The sequence below is a fragment of the Ahaetulla prasina genome, chromosome 1 (assembly GCF_028640845.1).
Source record: "Ahaetulla prasina isolate Xishuangbanna chromosome 1, ASM2864084v1, whole genome shotgun sequence".
In the NCBI taxonomy this organism is placed as follows: domain Eukaryota; kingdom Metazoa; phylum Chordata; class Lepidosauria; order Squamata; family Colubridae; genus Ahaetulla; species Ahaetulla prasina.
Window position 1 is genome coordinate 220,728,779 of NC_080539.1, and position 27,345 is coordinate 220,756,123.

Sequence of the window (27,345 nt, forward strand, 5' to 3'; positions counted from 1 at the left end):
GACAATGATCCAGTGAAAGGTTGCTCACAGATCGCACAGAAGCTGCTGGGACTGTATGCAACTATGGTTTGCCCAAATATATCTTGAATATATTCATTATACCATTTCATTTAAATTTCATAATGACAACTGTTTTCATTGTCTTAAACAAAACAGACACAGAGAAATACTATTTTCATTCTGAACTCTGTGAAGTCTTCTAATTCCCATTCCCTTTTTGGCAGGTTGTTACATACAATATTTCAAATATTTCAAATATTTAGATATTTTAGGTATACATTTTTAAGTATTTTTAGGTATTTTAGTAGCTTCCTTAAATTATAAGGCCACATTTTATTTCAAATATATAAGCTGTTACATACACTGAATTTCTAGGACTTTAAATCACATGAATAAGTGTTTTAAGTTGCTTTTAGTATTACAGTATGTGTGTGGGGAGTGCCTTTTAGTGATTATTGACTCTTGACAGCTGCCTGGACTAATATCTGCACTTTTTGTGGCAACATTTTCAGAAGTGCAGTTATGATTATTTTTTTTTGCTAGAGCAGAGAGAGATTGACTGGCCTAAGATCACCCAGATGTCTTTATGCCTAAGACAGAACTAGAATTCACAGTCTCCCTGTTTCTAGCCTGTCACCTTAACCACTACACCAGACTGGCTTTCAGAGTCTGAAAGTCATTATCTTTGTCAATCTTGGTGGTCCTTTGGCACTCAAACAAGCACTAACGCTACAAAATCTTGAGCAGAGAGAATCTAGGAAGCACATTACAGATAGTCCTCAACTTATGATCCCTGTTGGGAATGAATTTCTGTTGCTAAGCAATGCGGTAGTAAGCCTGACATCATGTGACTGCATTGCACTACATAGTGACAATGGTCCCGGTTGCTGTCATAACTCCAGATGCCCAGATCATTAAGTGGAAGTAGAGGGATTCCCAGATGTGGAAGCTTTAGGTGTGTGTGCCCTGGGGAGCCTGCTGTGCAGGTTGCACACGAATTGGGTGTTGCTGCAGTGTAGTGCTTGTTCAAGGAAGCCAGGGAAGGAGAGTGCATGTGTATTAGTCCGTGTAGGTTATGGAAAGAATATGGTGCAGCTCAGGGGCTTTTTGGTCTTCTGCGGGTCTGGGTCTCTGCAAGAAGCCCCTTAGCCACAGCACAAAGCCACAGCTGCTGTCTCAGGAGGCCTCAGCTGCCACAGCCCAGCAGTGCACTGAAAGGAGTTTCTCAGTCTGTCAGAGATCTGGGGCTTCAAGAAGCCCCTGAGCCACAGCACAAAGCCCAGCCGCAGTCTAGATCATCAGCTCAGCACAAAGGGGCTTCTTTTCATCCCAGGAAGCTGCAGTTGCCCCAGTCCAGCCACGGTCTCTCTTACCAACATGCACTCCGAGGCCCCTGTGCAACCCATGCTCTACTACCCCAGCTGATATTCACTGTCTTCTTGCTCCTCCTTCTGACGAGGCATGCCTGGCTGACTCTTCACAAGGCAGCTGCTGGGCATGTGAGGCCATCTTCCCCAGGTCACATCAAAAAATCCACAACCTGGGTAAGTGTGCAGTTAGCAGCGGGAATATGCTTGGTCAGCAGCCAAAGCCAGTCAGCGAATGTCAGCTGGGGCTGGGTGGGGCAGAGACAGTAGAGGGTGCAGATGAGCGACCCAAAGGCCTGAATTTTGATCACATGAGCAGAGGATAGTGCAATGGGTGCAACTTTGGGTACCAGTTATAAATCCCTTACTTCAGTACCACTGTGACTTCAGTCAGTCAGTGAACTAATGGTCATAAGCCAAGGACTATCTGTGCAGGTATGACAATAAGTTCACATTTCTAGTTAACTAATTTCCCAAAATAGTTACTTGATATAAAAGTGAATTGTGGTGATAAACCACACATGCTTCTTTAATCTCTTCAGAGAAAATAGATTCAAATTGATATTTTTTATATTCTAGGATCAGTTGTTGTACAATGCAGCATCCAATATGTGCCTTACGGGAAACAGAGAACATGCAAGTATGGTATCATGTAATCCCTCAGACTTATTTCAGAAATGGATTTTTGGCCATCAAAATTAGGTACTGATAGTGATAATGAAATCAACAAATTAGAATTGCAGTAGTTCTTCCAAGATTTAACTGATTTAATTTATGTTTGCATAAACCTGAAGAACATGTTAGTTTCTTAACTCTTTAATATGTTTACAGAATACTGGAAATTACATTTTCAGTATACATTTGAATGAAATATCTGCCTTTAGGATGTAATTTCTTATGTTTTGATGATCAATCTGTCTGTCATATATTTTATATGGCAAAAGCCACACATACATTCTTTTTGTTAGCAACTAAACAAAATTGTCAATGAAGGTTAAACTATTTTTTTATGTAGTAGTAAAGAATGCCTAATAGAAGTTGTTTATAATTTTAAACTGTGATTATTTCCTTTAACTTTTCCTGTTCGTTGCTTTAACTATTTAGCATGTCTGTAATCTGATATATATTTGTTTAAAACATCACTTCTTCTGAAAAGATTAAGTTATTTTTGGAGCCTGAGAATGAAACAAGCTCTGAACTTCTCTGTTGCCATTTCACTGTGTCTTTGTTCACTATGTTTGTAAGGGTTACGTTCATTCCTTTAAGATTCTAAAACCGATTATAAAAAGCTTGTATTGCTGAAAAAAAAGTTTCTTTTGAAATTTATACATTACCAGTTTGATAATTATATAGAAATGCATTCTTTTTGTATTATGTATATGTACAAATTAGGTTTCTGTATTTGCAGTTTCTATTCCTACCTCTTTAATTCTCTTGTTGTATCAGATATGAACTTTATATGATAAAGGGCTAATATACGAACATTGCAAGTCAATAGTTTCTTTCATCAGAAGGATGGAGCACTTTTTATTTTAATTGAGCCATGCAATATACACTTATTTCAACATGCAAAGAATTATAGCTAAATTTTGCAGGTTGTAACATAAACAGCTGCTCAATTGTTCTGCTATATTGTGAGGAGCAAATTGCTAAGAAAAGGTCATTAAAATGAGTTATTAAAAAAAACCTGTTTGTGACTGATATCAAAAGTGTATAGAAAAAACAAGGATAAACTTAAAAGTTTGTCCCTATCCCACGTATGCTCCTCAAGGAATGCTTTTCCCAAGAACTGCAGCTTTATGTCTTCCACTCTCATTGTCCTAGTTGTCTGGGATGAGTCACAGATGCTCACTATGGAAATGAAATTAGCTGTAACCAGATTCATAGTTGGTCATTGCCAATCTTGTGTTTGTGTGAAAGCAGATAATGTGTTTATACTTCAGCCAAAACACAGTTATATTTGCAGTTTCAAAAGATAAAAATATTTTTAACTATATTTTTTAAATAGATACATGCATAATTCAAGAAAAGGTGTCTATTGCAACTCTGCAAGTACAGTAAAGAAGTTTACTGTTGAGATGTAGTTTGCAGGAATAAATTTTGCAGTTTGCCAGGCGTGTAAATGAGAGGCGTTCTTATGCCAGGCGTTCTTATTTAAAAGTGTGTTTTATGGTTTTCTATTTATATAACTTTCCTTCTTGTTTGTTGCGGGTTTAAGTCAGAAAATTAACTACTATTTTCTCTTCTTCCACATTTGAAGTTCCAGAATTTTTCAACCAAAACCATAAACTGAGGCTATCATTAGCTTTCATAGTATTTCATTGTGGCATTTTTATCACAAGAACCAGAACAAGCTTGTTCTTCCGCTCCTGCCTTCTCAGTGGTTTTGTATCTTTCTAAATGTGAATTTAGCTCCAGGTTAGGGTGTTAATTCTTTTTTTGTACTCCTAACAGTTTTTACTTCTGAGTAATATATTGTGCTGCTTTAATTCTGTTTTATAACAATAATAAAAACAACTTTAATATCAGCTAACTTTGGAATCGTGGTTTCTTGTATTTGTGCCTTTAATCTAAGCATCCCCAAAGATTGAAAACAATGTAGTGCTCAGGGCACTTGAAAAGAGCATAACAAAAACTAATTGCAAAACATTAACAACCTGTGGCATCTAGTGCCGAGACCAACTCTAAGCAAATGTTCTGCAAGGTAAATTCAGATGTAGTTGAATATTTTCACTGCATATTAAGTCAGAGAACAGCAGCAAGGAGTCTCCTGAAAGCTATTGATAGAATAGGAATTAAAACACAATACTAAACATATTAATACAATAAATCCAATAAATCAATTCTATACCAAAGGTAATAAGCTAACTTCTACTGAGTATAGCACCTCTCATTATAATTGCTTCTCAAAGGTTGAGATGTTTAAAAAAACGTTTTTACCTGCTTCCAGAAGACCAATTAGAGTGGAGACCAACCTTGCCTCCAGCAGCAAGCTCTTCCAGAGGAGGAGAATATGCTTTCTGACAGGCTCCCTTTTGTATCTCCTGGGGAACCTTAATAGGAGCAGTTTAGTTGTTTGGGTAGGATAGGGAGAAAATATTGGGCGGTCATTAAAGTAGCCAAGCCTTGAACTATATAGGGCTTCGTAAGTACCATACATCACTTTGAATTACAGGTGAAAGTCCAAAAATTAGAATATCGTGCAAAAGTTCATTTATTTCAGTAATACAACTTAAAAGGTGAAACTAATATATGAGATAGACTCATTACATGGAAAGCCAGATAGTTCACGCCTTGATTTGTCATAATTTTGATGATTATGGCTGACAGCTCACGGAAACCCCAAATTCACAATCTCAGAAAATTAGAATATTGTGAAACGGTTCAATATTCTAGGCTCAAAGTGTTCAACTCTAATCAGCTAATTAAGCCATAACACTTACAAAGTGTTCTTGAGCCTTTAAATGGTCTCCCAGTCTGGGTCAGTAGGAATCACAATCATGGGAAAGACTGCTGACCTGACAGCTGTGCAGAAACACATCACTGACACCCTCCATAAGGAGGAAAAGCCTCAAAAGGTAATTGCAAAAGAAGTTGGATGTTCCCAAAGTGCTGTATCAAAGCATATTAATAGAAAGTCATGTGGAAAGGAAAAGTGTGGAAGAAAAAGGTGCACAAGCAGCAGGGATGACCACAACCTGGAGAGGATTGTCAGAAAAAGGCCATTCAAAAGTGTTGGGGAATTTCACAAGGAGTGGACTGAGGCTGGAGTTAGTGCATCAAGAGCCACCACACAGAGACGGATTCTGGACATGGGCTTCAAATGTCGTATTCCTCTTGTCAAGCCTCTCCTGAACAACAAACAATGTCAGAAGCGTCTTACCTGGGCTAAAGAAAAAAAGAACTGGTCTGTTGCTCAGTGGTCCAAAGTCCTCTTTTCTAATGAGAGCAACTTTTGCATCTCATTTGGAAACCAAGGACCCAGAGTCTGGAGGAAGAATGGAGAGGCACACACTGCAAGATGCTTGAAGTCCAGTGTGAAGTTTCCACGGTCTGTGTTGATTTGGGGAGCCATGTCATCTGCTGGTGTTGGTCCACTGTGCTTCATTAAGTCCAGGGTCTACCAGGAGATTTTGGAGCACTTCATACTTCCTTCCGCAGACGAGCTTTATGGGGATGCTGACTTCATTTTCCAGCAGGATTTGGCACCTGCCCACACTGCCAAAAGTACCAAAACCTGGTTCAATGCCCATGGGATTATTGTGCTTGATTGGCCAGCAAACTTTCCCTGACCTGAACCCCATAGAGAATCTATGGGGCATTGCCAAGAGAAAGATGAGAGACATGAGACTGAAGAATCCAGAAGAGCTGAAGGCCGCTTTTGAAGCATGCTGGTCTTCCATAACACCTCAGCAGTGCCACAGGCTGATAGCATCCATGCCACGCCGCATTGAGGCAGTAATTGATGCAAAAGGGGCCCAAACCAAGTACTGAGTACATATGCATGCTTATACTTTTCAGAGATCCCATATTGTTCTATGTACAATCCTTGTTTTATTGATTTCATGTAATATTCTAATTTTCTGAGATTGTGAATTTGGGGTTTTCATGAGCTGTCAGCCATAATCATCAAAATTATGACAAATCAAGGCGTGAACTATCTCACTTTGCATGTAATGAGTCTATCTCATATATTAGTTTCACCTTTTAAGTTGCGTTACTGAAATAAATGAACTTTTGCATGCTATTCTAATTTTTTTGAGTTTCACCTGTATATTCAGAGCCCTACAGGTAAGTAGTACTGCTTCTGCAGTAGAGGTGTAATTAGGCAGTATCACAATGGATCATTAAGACTGCTGCATTCTATAATACCTGAATGTTCCAGGTGGTCTTCAAGGCAAGTGCCATGTAGACTAAACTACCGTGGTCTAACCTAGTGATGACAAGGTGACAAGTTCCACTTGTCAGTATGCCAAGTTCCAGCCCTCCTGGCTGTTGTCTCCGTCCACGGTTCAAGCAGGAGCTATGAGTCCAAGTGGACTTCAAGGTTCCAAGACTTGTCTTCTTTCTATTCTAGGAAGACAAGTATGGTCCTCCAATCAAATCCTATCACAGGATATTAGCGCAATTTCTGATACCCAGTGGTTAAAGCATCAGGTTAGAAACCAGGAGATTGAGTTCTATCCTTGTCTTAGGTGCAAAGCCAGCTGGCTGGGTAGTCTTGGAGACTTTCTCTCAGGCCTCAAAAGGAGGCAATGGCAAACCACTTCTGAAAAATCTTGCCAAGTAAAACTGCAGGGACATGTCAAGGCAGTCTCCGAAAGCCAGACATGATTGAGAAGAGGAAAATAAATGTAAGTGAATTGTGTAGGAAAGAAGTGAATTGTATTATGAGGTTGTTGTTTTTTTTAATGCAGGGGCTCCTTGAGACCTGAAATTATTTCAAGCATTAGGGTTATATGCGGGATAAAAGATTGAGCGGGATAAAAGATTGAGAAAAGCTAATCTGTATCCTCCAGAATCCTCTCCAACAACCACACTATTTCCTCAATAACCTTCCCCTGGAAGGGATAGTTAGAGATAGGCTGGCACTTGTCAAATGTTATGGATCAAGACTAAGCCTTGAATGAACCAGTGTTTCTGATTACGTAAATTTGCCATGCAGCAATTTATTGCTGCGTGCCTAGTTCTGGAAGAGTTTTCCCTTACCTGTTGAAATTTAGATGGGCTGGGGCTACAGTTCCTTGATTTTCTGAGTATAATGGTTCAATAGTGAATGGGGAAACCCTTCTGAAGCAAAGGCCTCCAACCTTTCTGGCTACACGGATTGACAGCAGTGGCAGCAGTGATGGTGGTGGGGAAGTAGATGGTTTCACACACACAATCCTGATTCTGCACATGTGCAAATGAAGCTTTGCCTACTTGCCCGGTGCTTGTGTGGCACGGTTCCCAAGCCAAAGACCGTTACCAGTCCACAGCCCAGAAGTTGGGGACCCTGGTGTTAAAATTATCCTGAACATGAGACACATTTTTTAGCACCCAGAAATAAATGGGCTGACTTTCTACATGATCTGAACAAATGGAAAGTTATTCTTTATTCAATACAGGTATTTCCTTTAATTCAAATAGACCAGTATGTCTAATTCACTAAAGGGAAACCTAGAACTCTTTCAGCAGTTGTGTGTTCCTTTCCTTTGCATAATTTTGAGAAAAGCATATCAGACATTAGTGCATATTAAATCTTATATAACATTTTGTTCACTATCGTTTCTCATCCACAAACTTTTATTTTAGTACTATTTTGGACTCAATCAACTTGCAAGAAAAACAATGGTTACAGGATAATTTATAAATTAGTTCTTGGAAGACAGCATCGAAGTTTTCAATTTCTTCAGTATTAAGCAGCTGCCTAGCAATATTACTGCTTCCTTTTTAAAAAGAAAAGATATCCTAAATGTTTACTCAATTAATTAGCCAGTAGAGGATGCTGTTGCAGAATTATTTTCAGCAGTGTCTGTTCATGGCTTCTAATCTGTGCATGTTGAATAATAAAATTCTGATTAGGATCTGATGTTTAAGGCAAAGGTTCCCCACGCATATACGTGCTAGTCGTTGCTGACTCTAGGGGGCGGTGCTCATCTCCATTTCAAAGCCGAAGAGCCAGCGCTGTCCAAAGACGTCTCCGTGGTCATGTGGCCGGCATGACTAAATGCCAAAGGCGCACGGAACGCTGTTACCTTCCCACCAAAGGTGGCGCCTATTTTTCTACTTGCATTTTTTACGTGCTTTCGAAACTGCTAGGTTGGCAGAAGCTGGGACAAGTAACAGGAGCTCACCCCGTTACGCGGCAGCACTAGGGATTCGAACCGCTGAACTGCCGACCTTTCGATCGACAAGCTCAACGTCCTAGCCCCTGAGCCACCACCTCCCGTTGATTATATATGTTTATATTGATGCAAAGAAGTTTTCCCCTTTTGTGAAACCAGCCCTAGTTATCTTTCTTGATGGAAATGTGGAACCACAGTTTGAACAAGATAAAGTGGAAAATAACTAGCCAAAGGCATATTGCCAGTGTGGCTTAGCCCAATGGAGTCTAGTAGAAGTACTGCAGTTTCTAGGCATGTTTCTGGGATGCCTGAGTGATAGCACATAGGCTTCCTGTTTCTAACATGGCTTCACAATAAAGTTCCCTCAGAATCCTAAACTTGCAGGTGTAAGAAAGGCGTAAAAAAATTCAGTAAAATATAACTATCTTATCTCTATGCAGAAAGGTCATGCAGGGATAAACCATCAGTCATTTATTCCGTTTCAGTTATCTCCTTCCAGCTTCTCCCCAAACAATTTTGTGAAAGAAGAGAAGCTAGGAGCCTTTTTTAGTTTCTCTCCGACTATGCTGGAATCTGTTAATTTAAGCAATGCCAGTCGCTGGCCAAGTAACATTTTTTTGCATCATCTTCAACTGAGTAATGGGGAGTCTTTGGGAGCATGATGATAGAAAATGAAGACGAGAGTAATGTGGAGTGGGAAGAAACGGGGAGACGACGACTGCTGGTGTGTGAAACTTCAAAGGGATTGAACGGAGTTTTGATTGCGTCACATCCATCAAAGATTAAAAAATCAAAGCAAGAAGCTGCTTGAAAACCATGAAATTGGAGGGTCTGCAACACTAGGGCAATTTTCAAAGCACTTCAGAGGTATAGATAGGTAGAGATAGGCATTTTCTGTCAGTGGAAGAAAATATAGTGCACTAGTTAGTGCCTGCAGACTCGGCAGGTTTAGAAGGAATTTCCTTATTTTGAAGGTAGGGAAAGGGCCCTGATTATTCCAGCAGTTAACAATGAACTAAGTTTTAATATGGCAGAAAAAATTAGCTGTATTTAGTTAATTTAAAAGAAGGCATTCATACCATCCCACATTAAGGAGTCCCAAAATCAGAGATGGAAAGGAGCATTTGGACAACCGAGTCCAAATTCCTGTTCATTAAAAGAATCCAAATCAAAGGATCCTAGACAGATGACTCTCTAGCCTCAGCTTAAACATTTTCAGCAATGGTGAATTGCTTCCACTGTTAAGGAATATGGAGGAATAGGATGGAATAATGTTTAATAGGGAGGAATAGTGTGGAATAGTATGGAAACTGATCATAGTTAGAAAAGTTATTTTCCCGTTTTAGCAATAGCACTTAGACTTATATACCGCTTCATAGTGCTTTTACAGCCCTCTCTAAGTGGTTTACAGAGTCAGTCTATTACCCCAACAATCTGGGTCCTCATTTTACCCACCTTGGAAGGATGGAAGGCTGAGTCAACCTTCAGCCAGTGAGATTCGATCTGCTGAACTGCAGCTAGCAGTCAGCTGAAGTAGCCTGCAGTACTGCATTCTAACCACTGTGGCACTTCAGCTCTAAGCTCTTTTGCTTCCTAGAATTTAAATCTATTATTCCATGTTCTACCCCCTGGAACAAGAGAGACAAAGTGCTTGAGATTGCCATCTAATCTTTCCTTGGTCCAGCAAACCACAAAGATGCGAAAGGGACACGAGTGATGAGGGAATTACATCATGCAAGTGTTGTTGTCATTTGCCCGTCTTCCATTCCCTGCAGACGTCACGCTTCATGTGACTTTTCTGAAGGCAAAATATGCTCGGTTTGTTCCATTTCTTTTCATAGGAGTTCAGCGCTGTTACTAAGAGGGCATGAAATTATAGAATATTAAATTACGAGAAAATTGATTTCAGATGGACTTCAGGAAACATTTCTGAATAGCTAAGAGCTATTCAACAAGGGAACAGAATGGCTGATTGTGAACTCCTTTATTGGATATGGTCATTTTTCAGGGAAGCTGTAGTAGCAGATGTTTGCATTGGGCAGGTTATGACGGAGGCGAGGGTCGCTTCTCATTCTTATCCTCTATGATTCCATGATAGTTGTGACTTTCTTGCTAGAAGTATGGCCTACTTGGCCACTGATTTGTCCAACGACGGACATCTTGTGTAGATTATATTTAAGAGTAGAATACTTACCAGAACCACAATAACTTAGGTTGTATATGTAAGAAATCCTGAATAAGCATGCTTGCTTTACAAATTTAAAACTAATTGGTAGCCTATATGCAGTCTAATGAAACAAAAATACATCACACAATGAGCAACTACCTTTTTCCTTTCATGGTTTCCTTTCATCTTTGCAAAGGAGGTTACTCCAGGCAGGATAAAAACATTTTCTAGATTTCAAGGCACTATTATCTATTTCAAGGCTCTATTATTTTCTATAGAAAACTGATTAGTTTTCTACCCTCAAAAACACATTAATAATTTAAAAACAGATAAAAGTTTATAACGCCCTTCTAGTACAAAAGAGACATAGCTGATGTAACGTAGAAACCTGATTTACTTTGTTGCAAACAAATGGACAATAAATATATATATTGTACAATATATAATAAAAATACAGCATAGTACGAATGCCACTAAGAAAAAAAATAACCTAATTTTAAGACTTATAAATGCTTATTTTTAATATATACATTGCAGAATAAGCCACATTAAATACATCAAATTACAGATCATTCATCATAAATACCGAAAATATAAATACAGAAGGAATACAGCATAAAATAAAGTTTGTAGCATAAGGTATAGTTTAGGGTTTTCGCCACCTACACTAACCCTTTTGTATCAGTGAAGTTGCAAATGATAATGCAAATTAAATCAGCCTGTGGAAGTTGCACTATAATGTCAATTACAGCTTGTATGTATGTTTTGGGTTTGTTCATTTTCTAGTGTCATGCTATAAATGTCTTTAGGAGTGGGAGGAATTTTGGACAGTATAACTGTTAGAACCTTTGGCAGGAAGTGAAGCTCTGAAAAGGTGACCTAGGAATACCACAATCATTCTGATCTGCTATGAAATTTATTAACTGAAAACTACTACTTATTTTTAATTTTCAAGTAAGTTTCACCCGTTTTAAAACTTCAATTCTTTCTCTTTTCTGAAAATAAAACAAAGTTCTACAGATAGTCCTCATTTAACAACTACAATTGAGACCCGCAATTTGGTTATTTAAAAAAGCAGTCACTCAATGGAACCACAACTGGCTTATGATCTCACTTCAGCTTTCCTTTGCTTTACAGACCTTAAATGTGAAGTCTGGTCACAAAATTATCTTTTTTATCACCAACAATTGCTAAACAAGGCACTCGCTAAACGAGGACTACCTCTGTTAGAGCCACAATATTATTGGACCTGCTACTGTCCTCCTTTATACTGAAAGCATTTCAAAAGAGATGAATTTTATATGTGTGCCATGCATCTGAATTAAAAAGGACCTAAAGCAAATAATCCATATCATAGGTTGCCAATAATCGATCAAGTTATTTTTATTACCAATATGATTTAGATGAACATATTCCTTAGCTTATGTATATACGGGTAGTCCTTACTCACAACCATTCATTTAGTGATTGTTTGAAGTTACAATGGCACTGAAACAAGTTATTTATGACCGTTTTTAGATACTTAAGATCATTGCAGCATCTCCATGTCACATTATCAGAATTCGGATGCTTAGCAGTTGGTTCATATTTATGACGGTTACCGTGTCCCAGGGTCATGTGATCATTGCAACCTCTGATAAGCAAAATCAAGGGGGAAGCCAGAGTCACTTAACAACTGTGTTACTAACCTAACAACTGCAGCAATTCACTTAACTCTGGCAAGAAAAGTCATAAAATGGGGTAAGGCCAGAGGTAGGCTACTGCTGGTTCAGACCGGTTCGGGTGAACTAGTAGTTGCGACCTGCAGGTGGGCCCACCGCGCCCACCCCGGCACTATCCCGTCCTATATCGCTGTGTTTTTGAAGCTGCGCACATGTGCAGAAGGCCACACGCGCTCACATTTTCGGTGCTGGCAAAACCGGTTGTTACAACCGGCAACAGTCCACCACTGGGTAACGCTCATTTAATTGTCTCAGCAACAGAAATCTTGGGCTCATTTGTGGTCGCAAGTCGAGAACTACTTGTAGAGTGATTCAGCATCAACTGTTATTTTTGCAAAGTGCCTAGTTAAATATGTGGGTTAGTTAAGAATGCCTTCCTTTTTAACAGCCATCAATGCCAAAAAACAAAAACAAATCGTAGAAGAGGAGCAAGTTGACTTCACAATAGAGAACTCTTGGCTCTTGAACGAAACTTTAATAAAAAAATAATACAGCCATCAATTATTATAAAAATTCTTGCAAAGACAGTAAACACTTCACTTGCATTTTTGTAAGCTGCATGGCATGTATGTGGCTGTAGAGACATGTGTGATTTAAGCAGCTGAATTAAGATGTAGCTGAAATTACTCTGCACAGGTAAATTAATGTGGCAGTCCTGGGAAATAGAGAGTCTGAAATAATAAAAGATTTAAATTGAAGTTCCTATGTTACTGTGACTTGTGGCTTTGAAGAAGCGAAGTTTGTGTTGCCTAGGAACTTGCCTTTAGAGAAAAAGCTGAAAACACTTGATTAAACCTACGTGCGGAGAATGCTGGATTTGCAGGGAGGAAAAATGTTTTTTTCCAGAAAGAACTGCAAAAAACCAAACAAATAGAATGTTCAGTTTTAACCTCTTAAATTAAATCCGTTGACCTTCTTTTCCAATCCTATGGTTTTCTTTGCCTGCTCGGAGCCAGGTAAATAGCTTTCACTGCAGGAGATGAAACATGGGAGGAGGAGGATTCAACTGGACGTGTTTCTTGTTGTTGGTTTTTTGCCATCAGAGCTATGCAGGATCTACCTGCATGTCCCCATTTGAGACCCAACATTTTTTAATGATAATGATAATAGCAGCTTACAAGAAAGGAGGCTGAAATTGTATTCTTCTGGCAAGGCTAACACAGAATTTTAAAAGCTATATAGCGACAAAATAACCTCTAGCAGGTACATGAAGATATATTCTTGTCGAGGAAATTTATGGAGAAGCATGGTGAACTAGCCATCCCTGAGAGGGCAGAGGCAACTGTGGAAAAGACTGAGAAACTGATGAATATACTGGTTCTATAGAACTTCTCCAGATAAGAAGAGGAAGGGAGATTACCCACATATGCTCCGGATGGCTGCTCCTCACGAGGAGACCACAGGACAGTTGTCTTCTATGGGTTTGAATGCCAGGAAATGAAGGGAATAGCCATTATTCTCACAACTGGCAGAGCCTTTTAAAAGATATTGGGTTTACTAAACTTTTGGAAATTGCCTTAAGGCTATTACAGCTTCAGAACAACAAGCTTGAAAAGCCACCTGGTGAGTTTAACTTCATTCCTGAACAAAAAACCAACAAAAAAACCCCCTACAAGTTTAAGAATTTGAAGAGCTAGAAATATTAATGGCAAAAAGCTAAACAGGATTTTGACTCAAGAAAGTTATAAATGACTTAAAGATCCAGATGAATTTAGAATATTAAAACTTTTACTAAAAGTTTTGGAAATAATTATATAAACAAACAGACTTTCATAGGAAGAAAATGTTTTGGCTATCCTAAGTCATATGAAATTTTGAAATTATTTTATGATGTCAAAAATAGGTCATCTGAGGGGACTACAGATCCCAGGCAGAAAAGTAAAAGAGGGGGGAGGGCAACCTTCCGTTTTGCTTTTGGTTAGCAAAAGAATTTACAAAATGACATAAAAAATTGGTTAACCCTCCACGAGACTTTTGAACAATGGGGTCAGAAATTAGCAGCTACAATAATAGCAACAATATTTGATTCTATGACTATACTATGTCCAAAAGATATTAATGAAGAAATGATGGATGGGAACAAATTTTCCATGATGTAGAAATATCAGATAATTTTAGAAGTGTGGATTATAAGACAGAAAAGGTAGCTAAAGCAGAAACACAAAAGGTGAGCCAAGAAAATGATCCAGATAAGAAGCTTTTACTGGATATATGAAAGAACCATAGTAAAGCTTTGAAAATTAAAGTAGAAATACAGTCAAGAAAGCAAGAGAAAAACCTTGATAATGATTTTTATTGGATTTACAAAATATCTGTTTCAAAAAATCTTTTGGATGGAGAAAAATGGAATGAAATCAAATTCTATGTCAACATCTGAATGAATTAAAAATGAAGATTGTTAATTTGTTTGACCAAGGTTACATTGATACGTTTTTATAAAGCTCTGCTAACCCTTTACAGACTTTTTGCTGACACTAAGTGAAAAAATGATAATTTACCTTGTTTATGCTTGTGATGAAGATGGGAATTCATTTCTTTAATTTCCTTTTTCATTATCTTACTTCTCTTTTTTTGCACTTTTTATTCTCTCACTTTGTGAGTTTCGTTTTTATTTGCTTTTACTATTGTAATTAAAAATTTCCATACATTTTATTTTATTCTATTTTATTTTATTCAATTATTATCTGATACCAGCCTTGTGCTATATATAAAGCCTTATGAATATATAAAAAGAAAACAAAAAACAGGCTCTCTGAAGTCATGCTTGACTCTTAGTAAATACATGGGCACCTCCAGCAATTTACTTGACAACAAATTGAAAATTTTGCTGCTTTCTTCTTCATTCTTTTACATCATCCAATTGGGACATCCATGAAACACAAAGATATTTTTGTAAAATAATAATAATAATGAGGTCAGGCCCTGGTGCTTTATTTTGCACTATACAATCTGGGTATTTTTATATTTATTAATTATTTCATTGTAAGGAAAATAAAAGACAGTTCAGTAGTCTCAAAGTTACCAAGGAAAGCACTTGGGGGATTTGTGTATATCAGGTTGCCTGACTCTGGTTTAATTCTTCATATAGGTAACAGACATGTAATTTTGTGAAGCTACATTGTTTAGCTTCATGATATATGGATGTTGGCAGTAATCATGCGAGAAACCGCTAGCAAAGTTTATGTACCATCAGACTTTGCCGTAGCACTGTTCAGATTACAAATAAGATTGTAGTTTCTAGCCACATTATTTATATTCTTTACATCACATTAAGCATCTAATGTTTCCTTCAGAAATTAACAGTGGATAAAGTCACAGTGATAAAATACAGCCAAAATGTGTTTTATCCCCGTACTAAAAACAGTGGGACTTTCCAAACATGCAGAGGTTGCTTGTGTGATTCCAGATGAACTGAGTCGGTCTCAGCCACAAAGAACAATTTGTATACAGTTCCTTTTCATTTTGAGGCCTGCTGGCAGATGGATGAATGGGAGGAAAATCAAATCCATCTCCAGTTTTCACACTTACACTTCACCCATTTATAAATGGGCCTGATGTGGAAGAGTCCTGGGTCCTACTGGATCAGAGTTCAGAAAATATTGATCATTTATTATGGTAGTAAAGTCATTGTATTATATGCCTATGTACTAAAAACAATGCCACAAAAATAGTATTTGCAACTACTGTTACCAACCTCTGATGCTTTATAGATCTTATGCTTGGGGGTAAGCAAAGTTTGTTCCAGACCATTTATCCAAGTCACTATCTTGTACTCCCAATGACTTACAAATGTATGCATTTTCCCATTTAAACAAATATAAACAATTGGCAGATGATATGGGGCATGAGAGCCGTGAACTCAACTTTGACTCTTGTCCTGTTGAATCAACAAGACAAGATAGTATCTAATGAAGCCAAATATACATCTCCCAGGTTAATGTTGCAGGATCCAATCTGGGCCAGTCACCGGGACCAGAGGTTTAATCTTCTGAACTTTTGGACTTGTCCTAGAGTCCCCTTGAAGATGGGCTCCAGCACAAGTCCGAAAGCTCAGAAGACAAAACCACTGATCCTGATGACCGGCCCAGATTGGATGCTGCAACAAGATTGCATCCTTCCTGGTGTTCCAATGTCCCCTTCAGTGAGGCTTCTCAAAATGTGGGTCCTAACCTACTGAATGGCCATCAGCAAATCAAAGGGTTACAGATTTTGCAGACTTAAACATAAAGAGGAGAGAGTCACTACTAAAACATGGGTCCACTCTGACTGGCACTTGCTCAGACAATGTGGAAGCATATCTGGCAGGATTCTGGCACAATTTTGTAGGGATCTTACTCTGGAGATCCATCTGATGCAAAAAAACACAACACAACACAACAACATGAGGCTATATCACTGGTGGGGTAGGAGAAGGCCTGAAGTATGGTCTTAAAGGGCTCCCAAACAGTCTTGCAGTGATCCAGCATTAAGTGCGTGATGAAGGCATGATTTTTACTGGAACATTTCCAGCTTTTGGTGCTGGTAGTGGAGGTAGGCCTGAATCGGGAGAATTGATTAGAAAATAGTACATTCTAGTACCCTTTATTTCTGAATCATAATCATCTGGTTTGGGTCCCATCATGGTATCTAGGTGAGTTTTAACTTGTTAGAACAGGGTTTTCAGTTGTCATCCTTCTGACTTGCAAGCCTGATTCCATGAAGTAATTTACAATGACGTGGAATTAGCTGAGTACAAAGAGTGTTTCCAGCAGCAATGATGTGCTCCAGCTAGCATCAATGACCAGCATCAAACATCTTATGCAAATTCTTCAGAATTATTGTCAGTATCGAGGCAACTTAGAGAGCCACTCCAAAAATTAAAGCACAATGTGCCAAACTAGTAATTTATTCCACCTTCCTCATTTTATATGGCCAAAGAGAAAGAATGCAAAAGTAAGATTCAAATAAGAATGGATTTTATGGATCAGAAGTCAGCAAAACTAGTCCTTTTGGGCATCCAAGCATCATCTGTTTGTTGCTATGCAGCCGGTGCTGACCAAGTGGCTGGTATGTTTAAAAATAATGAGAAAGGATACAATTAAGAAAGTAAAATACAGAAGGTAGGAATCAACATTCAAGCCCAAAGATCACCTGCAGTAAGCACATGCCAGGAATATGGAATAATGCCTAATTTTTGTAGTAAGTGAGGAAATAGAAGAGTTAAGACCCACCAAAGATTAACTTTTGAGTAACTGGAAGGTAGACTTTTGTGATCCAGGTTACATTCATAAATATTGTTTTTGAAATCTAGAAAAGAGTCACAAGTGGATATTTATCATTTAGATCTGTTTAGGACAACCAGTTCAGAGAATATCTAACAAAAGTCAATGTAGAGAAAAGTAAAGTCTTACACTTAGGCAAGAAAAACTAACAGTACATATAGACTGAGTGAAACCATAGAGAGGTGGTCAAGCTATTTTCCAAAGCAGCTGAAGGCCGGATAAGGAATAATGGATGGAAACTGAACAAGGAGAGGTTCAACTTGGAAATAAGGAAAATTTTTCTAATAGAGCAATCTCAATGCTTTTGCTAAAACAAGAGAGAACAATGGCTGAAATATGTCTACTGATTCCACTCAACCCTAAATCCTTTCCTATTTAGAGATTATTGTGAATCACATCACATTCAAATGAGAAACTCCATCTCTACAGATTCTGAGTATCTTCTCTTTTTTTTCAGAGCTCACTGAATTTCTCCACAAAGCTCACAATGCCATTCTTTTCCTAATTATTTTAATTGGCTAAAGAAATTCAGAGTAAAATTCTTTCTGAGAACTGCTGAAAATTCTTGCATGGTTTATCCATGGATTATTTTTTTAAAAAAGAAATAGATGCAACATTTAAGAACCAACAGTCTGTGGTGTCTTTAAGATTTACTCATCGCTGCTACACCAAAGTATGTTCATTTAAGAACAAAAAGATACTTACAAAAAAGCTGCCCTGGGCTGTGAGCACAAAAGCACACAGCCCATTAAAAGTTAATTGCAAGGAAGTGCCACCAAAAGCAGTGGAATGTGACATTCCACTGAAGGAATTCCCTTTTGATATCTCTGGATCGTTTCCATTAGCACTGTGCTTCCATATTCCCATGTGACTCTTCGCATGCTATTATTGTATGCAGGGGAGAGGAAATGGTTACAGGGCTAGCGGAGAGACAGAATGCCATTGAGATCTAGAGCTTGAAGGAGATGAGAAGCTACCCCACGGAAAACCCATATCGAATCCCGTATTGGTCACGAGAGCTCCAAGATAGAGATAACCTTGGTTTAGTCATTCACTCTGGATTATTTCTTAAACTGCTGTGAAGCTCACTCCGAGCACTTTATACGTCGGGATGATAATTTTAATAAATAAAAATATAGCATTCCGACTTTACATGGAGAAATAACCATGAAAGACTGCAGCAATGCTCTTATTTTGGAGCTCTTATTTGGTTGGAGCTCAACCAATCTCATTGTACATAAATTGTGCACTGACAATAAAGATTTGAATTGAATTATTTAATAGAAGGCCCAAGCCATCCTGTAGTAGAGCCACCATTTTCTGACAAGCAAAGTTCTTCACAAGTGTGAGGGGTTGCCGTTAAGGAAAAGTATGTTGGTTGAAGGAAAAATGGCCAGTGATTGTGGGGGGAGAGGGGGGGAAATGACAGCAAGATCTGAAGAAGTCTGGCTGGATATTGTCCCCATTTAATATTCTGCATTCATCTGGAAAAGTTTATAGATTGAAAAGAATGGAGAGAGACAATTGAATAAAAAAAACACAACCCAATTTCCTTATAATGCTAACGCCGCTTCTCTTGACCCCTGAAAAGCTAAGGATTGTCCTACGTTACACATTTTTAGAAATGTAGCTGCCATTAGCTGCAATTTAGAAAAATCTTATACATTGTCCTCTCCTTGAGATGGGCACAGGGCAGCAATCGCAACACAAACTCCACACCAGTGTCACCAAAATGACTAAGTGGTATGTCCTCCCTACATTCCTACATTACAAATACGAATAGTCCCTAGTGCAGATCAGAGAACAGGGTTCGTGATCAAATGCACTACCCTCACAAAGGCAATTTGCCTAACGAAATCTCATTGTGCTGTTCTGCTCCAAAGAGCAAGCGGTTCATTTTTCTCAAGTTATGAGTACTAAGCTACAATAAATAAACAAATACATTACTGAATAATTCAGGTTTGTTTGGTTTTTTTTTGTTTGCAGTCACGTTTACATTTAAAAAGTCATCACCCTCAAATAGGAGCAATATTTTAATACCCTAAATATAAAGAACCCAAAGTAACGTTTTTATTATCTTGCACAAGCCCGACAATAAAATAAGTTGTAAGTTAGAAAGCCCAGCATAAACAACACGTGGGCCATTTTCATACTATATGCACGTGGATGTGGATATATATACACACACATATATATATATACATATATATATATATGTCTGTGTGGATTATTTTAAAATCTGGGTATTTTCTATCAAAGGACCATTCTATTTTTTTTTATAAAAGTTTACTTTTTTACACAAACTGTTTTTGTGCAATGGCCACAACCAAGAGAGCTTTACTGATAAACAACAATGAAAAAGAAAATCAAAACATTAGCCACGGTCTCCCCCCTTACCTCCACTGCTGAGAGAAAAAAAAAATAAGAACGCTTCCAGGGAAATCCAATTAAAATAGAATGCATTTGAAATCTAGAGCAATTCTGTCCTAAAATAAATTTAAACAGGTACTGTTTCCATGACGGGAGATTTGATACACTCTTCGTGTAGTCTGCTCTTTTCTGAAAGGCCAAGTGAATTCTCGGTGGGACGCTCTGGGAGGTGAGCGCCACCATTCAAAGTAGATACAAATCCATCTTGCGAAGGACTTTTCAAGTATGAAGGAAAACCCACTTGGGAATGCCTTGGCCGATGTTCAGTGTATAAACTGCTACATGGAACAACGTTATCGCTTTCGGACGAAGAGCAGCAAACGATGACAGACGGGTTTGAAGAGGGATACAGGGAGCTGCTATAATTTTCCTCTGAGGGCCGTGCATAGTCCACAAACTGTTCCGAAGTTGGGTTATAAGGCACCAGAGAAAGATTCCCGTTCTTAACAGTCTCTCTTTCAGAGTAAGTCTCCCGAATCTGGTTAGGAGTGCCAGGGCCGTGATTCTCTATTTGGTAATACAAGGATGTGGAGCTCGGGTAGTACGAAAGTGCCTTTGGCTGGTTTTCATGCATGGCAGTGCTGTCTGAATAGCAGAGGACAGAAGGGAGGGCTTGACCTGCATCAGTGTGTACACCCAAGCCTTCCAGACATTCATCTAGTTTTTCTTCTTCTTCCTCCTCCTCCTCCTCTTCCTCCTCCTCGTCATCCTCCTCCTCCTCCTCCTCTTCCTCATCATCTTCGTCTGTTTCACTGGGCGCTAAACTCTGTGTGCTGGAATCGGTAACTCCACTACAAAAGCTACTTGCGTCTTCATCCTCTTCCTCCTCCTCCTCCTCCTCTTCTTCCTCCCCAGTGCAATCCAAGTCATCTGCCGACTGCAAATGCATTACCGCAGCCCTGGGTTCGGTCTCTAATTCAAAATTCTCCGGGACTGAAAATTCCAGGGGGTGGGAGGTGGGACCCATTGCACTGCTGTGAGCATTGAGCTCAGCATGGCAGCCGTTCAGTGCGGGAACTTGCTGCTCTCTGTTTTTCTCCAATTCAAGTTTCATTATAGTGTGCAAAAAGTGAGTCCGAACCCTGATGGGATTAAATTCAATTCTGCCGGCTGTATTGCTGCATCCTTCTTTAGTGCAACCACATGGGAAAGACATACGGTCCACCTTAGGGGGGGAAAAAAAGATGGATTAGCTATTTGGTTGGGCACCATCAACCCTGACATGCTGGAAACTCTTAGCCACACAAGAAACTTCATCAAAGAAAATTGCCCCGGAATCCTCATGGAGGATTGATGTATATATGAGATAAATTAATTACCTGCTTTTACAAAATTTCTTTCTGGCAGAAAAAAAAAATCCAGATAAGAGATGTTGGAAAGGGAGACCCGTCCGGCTTTGCAAACTGTACTAAGCCCTGGTTTGTTTGTTTGTTTTTTAAAATGGAGCTATATTTCATACTTCATTAGAAATTATGATTTATAAATGAGAACGGCTTGCACACATCACACTGAGCCAAAAACACACAAACCACATTATGGCTCCCTGCGGACAGTGAATCCAGTTACTGAAGACAAGGTGGCAGTGAGACAAATGACAGCTTGCTCTGGTTAAGCATTGACAAATGTGCCATGGGACCCCCTGTCCCTTTGTTCTGCTCTAGCATCATTGCGCCCCCCCCTTTATTCTGCTGGTCTAATGGCTTCTAACGGTTATACCAACATTTAGGATTAAGCCAGGTGATTGCTAAATTGCAGAAGTAGGTTCTTTTTTCAAATATTCAGGCTGGTGGGGCATTTCAGTTAACTGTCAAAAAATTATACATTCATGAGTGGGATGAAGTTATGCTCCAGAAGTTAAAGAAGTGGGAATCCCACTTGGTAATCTCCACTTTTCTCCCATTTGATTAGTGGGGGTGGAATTTGGATACTTCACTCCAATTAGATCTTGAAGCGGTATAAACAACAGCCTCATATGAAATCTCATTATGAGTGGTTGTCTTTTTTAGCGATCATGCAAAGGCAGGGAGGAAGCTGATTTTATTCCCATTTTGATGTTTTTAAGATGGACAGTCAACGTCTCTTTTAACCGTTTTTTAAACCTGGAAACAAAATGGAACCCTACTCCAGAAAGCTTATATTCCATCAGCACTTCCTGGACTGCCCATGTGATCACAGCACTTTCCAGCCATGCTGATAATAATCCAGGAAGCCGCACTGCTGAAATGTATGTCAGGAGAACCCTAACCCCTAAAGCTAACAGAAAAGGGGCTTTAAACCTTTAAGTCAGGAGCATCAAACTCAAGGTCTGAGGTCCTGATCTGGCCCCCAGGGCACTTAGATCTGGAGTCTGGGGCCATCCCAGAAACAGCAAAGGACTGGCCCACAGTGCCTCTGCCAGCAAAAACGGAGCTCGGGGGGGCTGCACGTGGCCCCCCCGAGCTCCGTTTTTGCTGGCAGAGGGCTGCAGGAGGCCAGCGTTACACGGGTGATGTCAAGGGCCTCTGTTGCTCAGACTGGTAAGACAGTCTGTTATTAAACACAGCTGCTTGCAATTACTGCAGGTTCAAGCCCCACCAGGCCCAAGGTTGACTCAGCCTTCCATCCTTTATAAGGTAGGTAAAATGAGGACCCAGATTGTTGGGGGCAATAAGTTGACTTTGTATATAATATACAAATGGATGAAGACTATTGCTTGACATAGTGTAAGCCGCCCTGAGTCTTCGGAGAAGGGCAGGATATAAATGCAAATTTAAAAAAAGCTGGCCACGTCCACCCTGGCCACGGCCAACCAGCCTCCCGAGGTCAAGCACAACCCTGATGCGGCCCTCAATGATATCGAGTTTGACACCGCTGCTTTAAATTAACCTTCTCTAACCTGCTACCCTTAAGTTGTGATGGAACATTTACTATGCTTATGGGAATTCTGAGAGTTTTAGACCCAATATATCATCCAGTTGAAGAAAACAGCTCTTATTAGGGAGGTTGAGCCAAAACCAAAACCTGGGCTATCTGTTTTATATCTTCTTTATTGTACTTTGCCATGTATAGCTGCACACAGAATCCCATGTTTCTCCAGATTATGCCAAATTACTCTTTGCATCCCTCAGTGGTCCTTCGGGAGATAGGGCGGTATACAAATACGAATAAATAAATAAATAAATAAATAAATAAATAAATAAATAAATAAATAAGTGGTGGCTGTGCTTTCAATTGTTGGGATCTGTGTTTCGGCAATACCTGGAGGGACAACTACAGCTGAAACTTCCTGTAGCTGGGGTAATAGGGCAATGCCTCTCTTCAGAGCACCTAGATGAGTGTGAATGGGCAGGATATCCTTCCTTTTTTGAAAATCAAACACTTGGAACTGCCCTTTGATGAAGAATGCCTTAAGTGAAGCCCTCTCACCTGGCATTTTATGCCTGCAAGGCAGCAAGTGCAAGTTTCCGGGTCACAGAAGATTCGACAATCGCAACCACAGTCCTCTCTTGAAAGACGGATGGCTCGCAGCTCATGTTTTTCTTCCACATCAATCTTCTTGACTCCAGAGGCTCGCAGGAGCGCCCTTCGTTTCTTTGTCGGCAGAGGTTGTAGAAAGAAGTACTCATCTACTTCGGTGTTGTCCAGATCTATATCATCATCAGAAATGTCCTCCAGCGTTAAAGTGTTTGCTTCCTCGGATTCCACCGTGCCATTATTAGTCATCTGTAGTAACATTAAAAGATGCGTCATAGCTCCACTGAACAGAATGTTCAAAGGAAACCATCTATGTAGCATAAGCTTTTGTTATGCAAGCGTGTGGAATTGATTTATGAGGACCACACTGTCTTTAAATATCTCTGCTTTGTTTTCATGGCTCTTATTATTAAGTGAACAACTGAAGATGCTTTGAAGCATTTATAAACAGCTTATACCATAGACCAAGCTTGGATAACCAAAATAAATCCTCAGCGCAACAATTCTGTTTAACAGATCCCAGATGCAATGAATAACATTTCTCTATGGACTGTATGCTCCTGTGCTTGTGCAAAATACTATTTGCCATATTGCACATACATACAATACATAGGTGTAACATCCTGTTTCTATGTTACATATGCATAGAGTATATACAATGCTGTGTGCATGCATAAAATTTCATTTGGATTGAATGAGTTCTCTGTTTTAAAGCATGCACTTTTCTCCCAGTAGTCTTTTGAATCAAGGGTTTAGGACAAAATATCTCAAACTTGGCAACTTTCAAGGTATGTGGACTTCAACTCCCAGAATTCCCCAGTCCAATATGCTGGCCGGGAAATTCTGGGGATTGAGGTTTATTTATCTTAAAGTTGCCAAGTCTGAGGAACAGTGGTTTAGGATAATACATAATCACCTTTATTTTTCTGATGCTCTTTATACTTCTGTGTCCCATCAACCTTATTCTGGGGAATGCCACTATGTTTTCTCCTGCTTCTTTTGAAGGTAGATGTACACATGGTTCAGGGCTTACACTGTGAAGCTCTACCTGCCATCTTGCTGATTTCGACCATCCCTTGCAGGTGCCATTGGAATACCGTCTAGGATTGGGAAAATGTTCAGACAGATACTCTGCAAAACCACTTAGCCTAGGGTTGTCAAACTCACGTTGTCACATCAGTGTCACGTGATCTATCAGGACTTTTTTCCCCTTTGCTAAACCGGGCGTGGCCAGCACGTGACACATCTGGCTCGCAGGCCATGAGTTTGGTAGCCCTGCTTTAGCATAAGCAGACCACATCTTTTTGCAGTTGTCCTTTTTTTGCAAAGCTTGAATAGCTGCTTTGAAGTATGTCCCTCTGCCAGTGGTGAAATGTAAAATTTGTTACTACCGGTTCTGTGGGTGTGGCTTGGTGGAGGGGTAATGTGACTGGGTGGGCGGGTTCAACTTTTTTTTTTTACTTTTAAAAGCATTTTTTCTACAAACTCTTCGACTGGAGAGGTTGTAAAACAATGCTTTTAAAAGGCTCTGACGATCCCAGCTGAGTTGCCTGATCGTCAAGAGGCTTTTGTGCTCTTTTAAAAGCATTTTTTTTTGCCTTTAAAAGAAAAAAAAAGCCTCTTATGATCAGGAAACTCAGGTGGGATCGTCAGAGCCTTTTAAAAACATTTTTTATAAACTCTTCGGTTGAAGAGGTTGTAGAAAAAATGCTTTTAAAAGGCTCTGACGATCCCAGCTGAGCCGCGCGATCATCAGAGCCTTTTTTTTTTACTTTTAAAAGCATTTTTTCCGCCGAAGAAAAAATGCTTTTAAAAGTAAAAAAAAAAAAACCCACCTCTGATGATCACGCAGTTCAGCTGGGCATGCGGGGGGCAGGGATTTTTGCTACCAGTTCTCCGAACCACCCGCTGCCATCGCTACCGGATCAGGCGATCCTGTCCAAACTGGCAGCATTTCATCCCTGTCCTCTTCCCAGCTGTTTCCCTTTGCTGATAGTCCAAGAGTAACTAGTTTTGTGCATCCCGTACTAAGGGCAATTTGGAAGCAGCTGTATCAGCATCTTAAAGGAAACACTACTCTAATACTTCAAAGAGAAATGTTTTGTCTGTGTTAATGAACTTTACAAAACACCTATTTCAAATATTTTACACAGCCCTCGTTGCTATTTGCATAGGATATCCTTTAAAAAAGGAGGAGGGGGGGAATGTATCAAGTAGCTTGCATACAGCAAAACATATCCAGGTGAACAATATCAGGCCTATCCCTGGCAGGTGTGTTCACTATAGAGAATCACTTTTTAGAGAATCAAAACAAGCTCCTGTATCAACCAAAAGATGTGGGTTTCAGTGTTTTGTGCAACTGGATATCACACAGAGTAAGCACAGTTGCTGTTGCAATTTTCCCAGCAGCCCTTCATATGATTCAAAGAGAAAACCTTCCTGAATATCTGTTCAAAATCTCTTTTGTGCAGAACAATCCACACCTAGCAGCTGGCTTAACTATATTTGCATCCCGATCAAAGCTGGAACTTTGATGGGGTGGAACGAATTGTCACCGTATCTGCATAGCAGGAAGAAAACGATCATCTTAAAGAGCCCAGGTGGAAGCCTATTTAAAAAAAAATCTGATGAGTTAATACAGAGAGACAGGGTCAATGCCAGCTTGTTGGAAGCGACTGAACTGCAGCCATTTTAAGAAGTGGAACTGCAACCTTGCCAAGGATATCAAGCGCCAATCCCACCGTTAATGTTTTGGGCCCATATGTCAGAGGCGGCGGTAAAAGGATCCTGCCCCCCCCCCTTCCCTTTTTTTTTTTACCTTGAGTTTTAAGGAGTTCAGCTTTTCCTCCCTGAGATGTTCTCTTAACATCTCTCGGTGGAGCCTTTCTTGCTCCATGGCAAACTCCCCAAGGGTGTATTGGCGTACACTGTTGTGACGAGTGGACATGCCCAAAGTGCTGCCTCCTTGGCTGGGAACGCTCGTGAAGCCTTGCCTCCTGGTGAAGTAGTATACCGTAACACAATTAAAATGAACATTTTTTGTCCTCTTCCTTTTCTCACTCTTCAGAATCGAGGATGCTGGAACGAAAACAAAGGACAAGTTTAAATCAAACCCTGCTTATCCATCTCTTCAATGCTGCCATCCCTTAATGCTGCCATCCACTAACCAGGTTAAAATGGACGGGGCAGGAAGCCTGCAATGGAGAGGTTGATTCTGCAACGCAAATTCTTGCCCCTTTTTGTACCGTGTTTCCCCGAAAATAAGACCCTGTCTTATATTTTTTTTGAACCCCGAAATAAGCCCTTGGCCTTATTTTCAGGGAGGTCTTATTATTTTGAGGAAACCAGAGGAAATGGTGGGGACCAGATGCACATGCATTTAAATATTTTTAGGGAGGCCTTATTTGGGGGGGCTTATTTTAGCGCATGCGCTCAAAAGCCTGATTGGGCTTATTATCAGGGGATGTCTTATTTTCGGGGGGGGGGAAGTGTACTCTTGACACAAAGGTGCGTGTTAAGCACCTAAGAGGTAGAACTTGTGTTGTAAGTAACATCACAACACAGAAACGGTGGCTTGCTCCAGATGCCTCGGGAAGCCTGTCTAAACGGTACAAGGAAAATGCCAGACAAAATGAAGCTCTGTGCTTGGTTACTTTCTTTAACCACTTTGTCCAGCTATCTTACTATGCCTCCTAAAAGCAGCATACTGCTTAATTCGGCATGTCAGGTTCATTTTTTTATGAGTCAAAGTATGTCAGCCTTCCTAGGTGGATCAGACAGGAAACATAACCAGATGGTGTATTTTCTACCTTATTGTAAAGCTACATAAACAGAATCTGGCAAGCTTTCTGAGCCTCTTCTGCAGTCCAACTGGGGGATACACTCTGTGTTATCTGATCTTTCCTGAAAAGTTTCCCGGGGGCCTGTTCTCCAAGATCTTTCCCAACTACCATTACTGATAGTATCAAGTCAATTAGCCAGTTAGGTTATTTATTTATTTATTTATTTATTAATCAAACTTATATACCGCACCATCTCCCGTAGGACTCAGGGCGGTTCACAGGCATATTAAAACAATATAATAAATAAACATTAAGACCCAGTTAAAACTAAATATTA

General features: G+C 39.6%; 2 protein-coding genes across 9 annotated transcripts in view; one reads left to right on the top strand and one right to left on the bottom strand.

Moving 5' to 3' along the window:
- The window catches only part of GALNT3 (polypeptide N-acetylgalactosaminyltransferase 3), a 34,530-nt gene extending 30,641 nt beyond the window's left edge, over nt 1-3,889 (top strand). For all 4 annotated transcript variants that reach the window (XM_058191411.1, XM_058191431.1, XM_058191422.1 and 1 more), the window contains exon 11: nt 1,947-3,889. In XM_058191411.1, the coding sequence (XP_058047394.1) occupies nt 1,947-2,069 (123 nt within the window). In that variant the 3' untranslated portion in view covers nt 2,070-3,889. The remainder of the gene's footprint in view (nt 1-1,946) is intronic.
- Nucleotides 3,890-10,754: 6,865 nt separating this feature from the next.
- CSRNP3 (cysteine and serine rich nuclear protein 3) overlaps nt 10,755-27,345 on the bottom strand; it is a 57,508-nt gene continuing 40,917 nt past the window's right edge. For 4 of the 5 annotated variants that reach the window (XM_058191495.1, XM_058191479.1, XM_058191488.1 and 1 more), the window contains exons 3-5: nt 26,045-26,304; nt 23,179-23,475; nt 10,755-20,938 (exon numbers count right to left, since the gene is read on the bottom strand). In XM_058191495.1, the coding sequence (XP_058047478.1) occupies nt 19,841-20,938; nt 23,179-23,475; nt 26,045-26,304 (1,655 nt within the window). In that variant the 3' untranslated portion in view covers nt 10,755-19,840. The remainder of the gene's footprint in view (nt 20,939-23,178; nt 23,476-26,044; nt 26,305-27,345) is intronic. The other variant, XR_009156154.1, reaches the window with a different exon arrangement.